Source organism: Camellia sinensis, chromosome 2 (assembly GCF_055761805.1).
Source record: "Camellia sinensis isolate YWXY chromosome 2, ASM5576180v1, whole genome shotgun sequence".
NCBI classification, from domain to species: domain Eukaryota; kingdom Viridiplantae; phylum Streptophyta; class Magnoliopsida; order Ericales; family Theaceae; genus Camellia; species Camellia sinensis.
Genome location: NC_138962.1, coordinates 188,402,050 through 188,409,966, shown reverse-complemented (window position 1 = coordinate 188,409,966; position 7,917 = coordinate 188,402,050). Strand labels below are relative to the sequence as shown.

At 37.1% G+C, this 7,917-nt stretch overlaps 1 protein-coding gene across 1 annotated transcript; it reads left to right on the top strand.

Moving 5' to 3' along the window:
• The first annotated feature begins 998 nt into the window (after positions 1 to 998).
• Positions 999 to 7,632, top strand: LOC114297262 (uncharacterized). The gene is made up of 4 exons (XM_082916382.1): positions 999 to 1,196; positions 3,177 to 3,253; positions 6,919 to 6,973; positions 7,313 to 7,632. The coding sequence occupies exons 1-4, from the start codon at positions 1,103 to 1,105 to the stop codon at positions 7,336 to 7,338; spliced, it is 252 nt and encodes an 83-aa protein (XP_082772508.1). The 5' UTR covers positions 999 to 1,102; the 3' UTR covers positions 7,339 to 7,632.
• The last annotated feature ends 285 nt before the right edge of the window (positions 7,633 to 7,917 follow it).

Below are 7,917 nucleotides of genomic sequence, written 5' to 3'. Positions count from 1 at the left end.
CATGGTTTGATGTAACTATTATTACGACAATGCTATGTAGCTCAAATTTTGTGGCTCAAAAGTGGCTCAAATGGCCAAAACGACGTCGTTTTGAGTACAGAACAACATAAAAATGGCCAAAACGACGTCGTTTTGGCCATTTGAGCCACTTTTGAGCCACAAAATTTGAGCTACGAGACATTTTCCCTATTATTAATAGTGATTAAAAATAATGGTTTTAAAATTTTGAGATAAATTACACTAAGAGATTTAGAAAACATATAAGTACTTTCATAATTTTTGCATAAATATACTGACTTCTTTTTAGTATGTCAAATAAATTAAAATTAATACAAATAGTATAAAAATATAAATATAAATAAGAAGAAAATACATATATATGTATATTTAACTGTAAAATATATGACAATACTATTTTTTTGCTCATATGACTAACAAATTGAAAATTCTCTTAAAATTATAGGATATACTATATTTTCTTCAAACCTAAATAGTAGTAGTTGTTGTTTGGTAAACAAAATTTTAGTTGACTTTTTGGAGTTGAGACTTTTTTAGTTTGGAACTAAAAAATTAATTTAACAAATTTGTTTTGGTTTTTTAGTGAAATGATTATACTTTGGATGTGATATTTTGACTTCTTTTGATAAAAAAGGTTAAAAGTAACTTTTTAACTTTTAATCTCTTTTAGGTTACGTCACCTCTCTCATTTTTTTACACATTTTTTAAAAAAATAAAAAGAAAAACCAAAAAAACTAATTTTTAATCTACTTTTCAAAACAACCATTTGTCTAATTAACTTATTTAACTTATTTTATCTTTTGTATTTTTTTTAGTTTCAACTGGGATAGCCAAACGAAGCTTTATAATTTTCTCAAAATTTTATGTTATGTGAATAGTAAAATGAATAAAATTTGTGTTTTTATTTTTTTTTAAAAATATTTTAAGGTTAAAAAAGTCATTATTAATAATCGGGCCTAATGAGACCGCCCCGCCAAGTCAGGTTAAAACCCGAACCTGAGTTAACCGACTTACGGACAGATTCCGAACCGGACCCATTTTTACATCGATCTTCCCGGGAAGGCACGCACAGAGAGAGAAAGCTATGGCGTCTTCGAGAACTCAATCACCGCCTTATCCAAGTGCTTCTAGGATCGCTGATTCTCAATGTTACCCTCAATACACTGCTTCTCTCAAATGTACTCTCTCTCTCTCTCTCTCTCTCGTTCCTTTAAACCCTAATTATGAATGGAATTGATAATCTAGATATCGTTATTATTGTGGTTTTGTTTGTTTGTTTGTTGGTTTTGTGATTATTTGATGTTGACTATTGTGAGCTATGATTTATGTTTATGCTAAATTTAGGTTTTTTGTGAGTGCAATTGATTAGATTTATAATTGTCAATGGAGTTCGCAACCGTCAATTTCAAGGGCCTATTTGAAGTAAAAAAAATTGATCATGAAAGTTAACAAAATTGTTATAACTTCAAATAAAAGACCAAAAAAACTTGAATCTCATTTGTAAATGGCTTGCCGTTTTATACCATAGAGTTCCACTATGAGATACCATGTAAAAGTTCAATGAGGCATCGAAGTTATATTGGACATCGAAACACGCTCTTAGGCTGACTTTATCAGGTGTGTTCAATTTTATTATCAGAGAAGTTTGCATGATTATCATTGTCTCAAGTTATGTAAGGTATATCAAGTTTGAGAGTCTGCTTTTTGCTTTGAGGCACAAACCATGAGACTTAGAAAACTGGAATAATTAGACACTTTTGCCCGTTTGGATTGTAAAGAAAACCAGCTTTTTTCACAATTTTATGCAGAGGATGAAACGCTAATAACCAAGAAATATGGAAAACTAGCATTTTCAAATAGTATTGCTTGTCTAGAGTATAAACCGACCTGCCTCCTTTATCACCATCTCTTGTAGGCAAAAACCTCAATTGTTTAATTGGTCCATAGTTTTATGATAAGTAACCTGTCATCTCCTTCCTACCTTTTTGTGTCATAGGTGTTGTGGTGGAGCCATGGTTTTAAAAAGTGGCTGTAACTGTTATGTAATGGTTTCGGTGGTTACTACTACCTGTTACGGCTACTATAGCAGTGTGATAGAAATTCACAGTAGCAACGGTCACCACCATCAACGGCTATTACATTGCTGTTATATCATTGTTATGATTGTTGCACTTCTATTTTTTAAGATTTTGTATAGAAGGCCGTTTTTTATTTATTTATTTATTATTTTTTCTAGCTGTTAAAATCACACACACACACATAGAACTTATGCAACAATCTTAGATCTACATGTTTTGAATGCCTATCCTTCATGTTCTACAAGACTTGAGTTGCCATCAAGATTAAATGAGCTCTCTCTTCTCTCTCTCTCTCAAACTTTCATTACTTTTTGTTTATTGACAAGCTTTCATTACTTTCTCACTTGATTCTTTTAATATTAACTTATAGCTATTTGCTATTAGGTTAAATTTATTGTACAAAATTTTGATATCATGTTATAGTTATAGGAGATGTCAAAGAAGGAGGTGTTTGTGGCTCCATGTTCCGGCAAGATTATATCAGTGATGTTATGAATGATGGCACTCCTAACCTCTCTTTTATTATTTCATTCCCTTCCTTTATTCTCGATATAGGAACTGAAGTCTTGAGCGACAATACTGCTAGGTTTCTCTATCCTAATGAGTAGTGTCTTAGGGTGGGGTTAGGCTGCACAGACTGCACTAAAAATCGATCTTGCCTTGTCCCAACTCAAGTCCTATAATATTCTTCAAAAACTGCTTCACCCCAATATGACGCTTAAACCCGTTCAACTAAGGGCACAATAATTGGTTCATGAGCCCCTTTGCCATCCTAATAAATCATTTGTGATATGTACAAAATTTGAAGGCTAAACTATTGCATTATATAAGTTGCAATTTAATAAATTAAACTGTGAAGAGTTTGGTACTTATAATTGGTATAAATTTTTGAAATCTAGGGATAAATAAAACTTTTGATAATGTTCTACCTAATTTATTTTCAATCTGAAAAATGGTTAGAATTTAGGACTAGTCTTACTTTGGAGCCCATCTTGTATAGCCATTCTTGAAATATATTTTTGTCCCTGCTTTTCTCTTGCATGTTTGGCTAAATATTAATTTTTGAAGCAAACTTTCCAGGTTTAGAAGAATCTAACTCGGACAAGAGTAAATGTCAAGAACAGTTTGACATTTACAAGGAATGCAAGAAAAAAGAGGTATACAGTTTTCCTCAAAGACTTTCAATGGTTCTTCCTCATCATGTATGCTATGACGTATTTGTTTTGAAGTTGTTAGTATGTCATTATGCATGTTGCATATGTATTATAAATGGGTTTTTTGTATGAACGTGGCAAGAGTTGCTTAAAATACATCATATATATTCTGAGAGTCAAAATATGATCGTACAATAGTTGTGCAACTTGCTTCTTGGTATTGACAAGGAGATCCATTTTTTAATTAAATTTTAAATATATCCCTTCTGATAGAAGATGCCCATTACCTAGTCCTTGTCTTATTGTTTATTTTTATTTGACAAGGACAGAAAAGTGCCTTTGTAAAAATTTATGTATTATTGATTGATGTCTTGATTGATAGATTACAAGATTCATTAATTACAATTCCTATACAATCTATATATAGAAGAAAATGTGGTAGTAGGTGTAGTGGAGGTGATAGTGGGTTAGGTGAAGTGGAGTGTGTAGTGGAGTAGAGGTAGGTGAAGTGGAGTGTGTAGTGGAGTAGGTGAAGGTAATGTGGTAGTAGGTGTAGTGGAGGTGATAGTGGGTTAGGTGAAGTGGAGTGTGTAGTGGAGTAGAGGTAGGTGAAGTGGAGTGTGTAGTGGAGTAGGTGAAGGTAAAGATGGGAAATTCTAACAGCCCCCCGCAAACTCAAGGAGGAGAGAAACTAACCAACTTGAGTTTGGAGAGAGTAACAAAACAAGAAAATACATAAAAATAAAAAAGGATAGGAGACACTGTATGGTCGTGTCAGACCGTTGGTGAAGACACTGTATGGGGTGTCATAACGTTGTAGAGGACACTGTATGGTGGTATCAGACCGATGTAGAAGACAGTTTATGGGGTCATGTCGGACCGTTGTAGAAGACAATGTTGTGACAGTTTACGGAGTCTTGCTGGACCCTTGTAGAAACTAACCGGAATCAATGTCGGGACAGTTTACAGAGTCTTGTCGGACCCATAAAGGAGCTAACCGGAATCAATGTCGGGACAGTTTACAGAGTCTTGTCGGACACTTGTAAAAACTAACCGGAATCAATGTCGGGACAGTTTACAGAGTCTTGTCGGACTCTTAAAAAGTTGCACCCTCAAAAGGTGTGCCCAATTTTGTCAAAAGGCGTGCCATCAAAAGGCGTGCCCAATTCATCAAAAGGCGTGCCATCAAAAGGCGTGTCCACTTTGTCAAAAGATGTGCCATGAAAAGGCGTTGTCGGGCGGCAAGAGGCGCGCGATACGCGTGGCTGCCTCGGCTATTTAACCAAGACGAAGGCTGAGGCTGAGGCATACCATTCTGAAACCTCTGAAACCAACCCTTCGCTGAAAAAACTCTGCCTCTGCGGAGAGAGAAACTGTGGAACACTTTGTTGCCATTCTGTCACCAACCCTTCCGAACATTACCAGTCTGAAATTGCTATTTCGCTGAAACACTTAGCAACCCAAAAACATGGCCTCTTCTTCCCGTCCAGCTACCCAGAACCTGCTCACGCTCTTTCCAGAACTGAACGAGCCCACAAGAGAAATAACTGGTGCGGTGGCCAGTGAACCTCAACCAAACACCTCTGGTTTTGCTCCATTGAACTTTCCGATGCGGTCGGTGGAGCAAAAAATGGCGGTGCAAACTGATATTGAGGCTAATCAGTATACTCTGAAGTCATGCGTGGAAACCATGACGGCGGTCACAAATTTGTCGAACCGGCTGCAGAGTAGGACAAATGAGGTGCAGCATTTAAATTCCCAGCTGGCTCTGCTCCAACGCATGTATAAGGATGCGCGAGCAGAGATAAGTGTGCTGAAAGCAGAAAATAAGGAGCTGAAGCGGAAGGCCACTGTGATGTTCCGATTTGGAGGTCCGCCGTATGCTGCAGTGGAGGAGTATGGAGGAGTGAACGTGCTCGGCGGCGTAGGAAACACGGAGGCAGCACCGTCAAGGGCCGCCCAGGACGGAGGAAAGAAGAAGAGATCTGCAGCAGAGTAGAGAAGAAAAATCCCACTGTGGGTGTTGGGTGTGTTATGGTGGTTTTTTTTTTTTTTTTTTTTTTTTTTTTTTTTTTTTCTCGTGTAAAATTATGATCGGGGTTGATCCTGACATGAATAAAATAAGTGTGTTTGGCAAACTCGAATGGTAGGTGTGGTAAGGCAGAAAAATCAACTGGAATGAATTTTTTTTTTTTTTTTTTTTTGTGAAAATAATAATAATAATAATAATAATAATAATATTAATATGGAAATCATGGAGTGGGCGGTGGTACAAAAATATTGTGTAGAAAAAGAGGGAGATGGTGGAAAAGAGAGGCCACTCATGTTATTAAAATAAATTAAGGAATTAAAAAAAGTGATATTGGTTTTGTTTTCAAAAAGATGGATTAAAATAAATATAAAAAAAGAAAAAGAAAGTGGAGACCATGATGAAAGGTGGGAACAAGTGTGCTGGTGCTGTGTTGTAATGGTCAGAAAGAGAGATAAGAAAATAAAATAAAATAAATTTCAAGGTGCTGTGTTGTAATGGCATTGAAATATCCACCATCATAAAGAGTATCAGTGGTGCTGCATATGTTTATGAGCATTATTTGAGGCCTTTCTTTCTTAACCCACAGCAGACTGTTAACGTCTAGTATGTCCCAAGGAAGAAGGACATCTTCAGTAAGCCAGATGACATTCTAACTGCTGCTGAGAAGTACATAGAAGAACATGGCCCGGAAGCATTTGAGAAGCTTGTTAGCAAGGATAGGGAAACCAAGTTCAGGAGTAGCAATTACACGTATTTTGATGAGGACCACAGCTATTGAGCCTTGTTTGGCTGAGGGAAACACCTTTTTTCCGCTGCTGTTAGGAGTATCTTTCCGGTGGAGAAGCTGCTATGGACTATTTGGGGAGAGTGATGTCGAAAGCCGGAGCCTTGGATCTCGCCACCGGCGTCGGCGGAAAGATCGAGAAAGACGATGTTCTCTCCGCTGTCCAGAAGTATGAGCAGTATCACGGCTACTATGATGCCGAGAGAGAATGAGATGTTATGAAGATATGATGAGGAGGTAGGTATGTAGTAGACAATTCTAGCGGACTAGGTTGAGGTCCGGCGGGCGGCCAAGGCGAGGTTGCCGCCCGCCGGTGAAGCGAAAAAATATTAAATTCTTAACCTTGCTCTGATACCATGTAAAAATTTATGTATTATTGATTGATGTCTTGATTGATAGATTACAAGATTCATTAATTACAATTCCTATACAATCTATATATAGAAGAAAATGTGGTAGTAGGTGTAGTGGAGGTGATAGTGGGTTAGGTGAAGTGGAGTGTGTAGTGGAGTAGAGGTAGGTGAAGTGGAGTGTGTAGTGGAGTAGGTGAAGGTAATGTGGTAGTAGGTGTAGTGGAGGTGATAGTGGGTTAGGTGAAGTGGAGTGTGTAGTGGAGTAGAGGTAGGTGAAGTGGAGTGTGTAGTGGAGTAGGTGAAGGTAAAGATGGGAAATTCTAACAGCCTTGAATTTAGCTTCCATGATAAAGTGGAACCATGTGTCCTTCTGAAGTGCAACATTGCAAATTGGACCTAGCAGTCGGGTCTTACCAAGATTTAGCCACTGCTTGATTGAAGTGGAACCTCCTGTGTCTTTGTGGAAAGTTTTATTGAGAGTGGAAATTGGTTTTTGCAGAATCATTGTTTCAAATTCCCCAAGTCTAAAGCTTTCCATAAACTCTGGTATCATGGTAACCTAACTGGCGACAGCCTCTTTTGATCTGATTTGCAACCTAAGTGGTATCATTTTTTATTTTTTTATGGAGAAAGTGAATAGCATATTAGATTATTGCAAATGGGAGAATTTGAGTTTGTCTTTTCTGATTTTCTGTCGAAATACTTAAAATTTTTTGTTGCAAATAGTAAAAAAATAATCTAATGGCATATAAGGTAGCATGGTTGACAACAGGGAAACTTATTCACCTGATCTGTAAAACAGAAATGGATGGATGATGATATCTTTTTGCATGGGTATTACCAATGCAGCAACTTTCTGCACTGATTCTGTTATGAGTTTTTTTTTTGGACAGCGGGAAGCTCGATTGGAGCGCAATAGGAATCGGTCGTTATTCTCATGAAGTTTTTGGACTGTGCCAGTCAATCTTGTGAGTTGAATATTCAAAAAATTCGCTCTTACAGAATTAGATGTACTTCAAATTGAACACAGATTAAAAACCAGGGCTGTTATAACATTGAATTTTAACAAATTTCTTTATATTTGTTTGACCAATGTGAAGCATTTTATTTCTGTCATGCTGTAACACAAGGCTCACCTTTGCCCCTCTTATATGGCTACTCTGCCAGTTCATTGTATCAGACTATCAGCTCAATGAATTATGTTTCATATCTATGCTTTTGGGTGTTGGCTTATAGGTAGTGTGTCTCTTTGTCTTGCATGCTGACTCAACTTGCTTGGCTTTATAGATTATTCGACACAACATCACTTAGTCATCTCTTTTCATTGTTTTGTTTTGGTTGAGAATGAGATGAAGCAAATTATTGTGTTGAATCAAAGCACATAGAAGCCAACCTCCACTAGAGTTGACTTCCTCCCATCGCCACTGCCTCCATCAATCAGTGCCACCCTACATCGCCCACAACCACTACTTGTTCACCACTATTGCTTATCGTACTG

Coding starts and splice junctions, on each gene's coding strand:
- LOC114297262 (XM_082916382.1), top strand. CDS start 1,103: ATGGCGTCTTCGAGAACTCAATCACCGCCTTATCCAAGTGCTTCTAGG. Junction 1,197..3,176: donor ATACACTGCTTCTCTCAAAT/GTACTCTCTCTC, acceptor CAAACTTTCCAG/GTTTAGAAGAATCTAACTCG. Junction 3,254..6,918: donor AGGAATGCAAGAAAAAAGAG/GTATACAGTTTT, acceptor TGGTTTTTGCAG/AATCATTGTTTCAAATTCCC.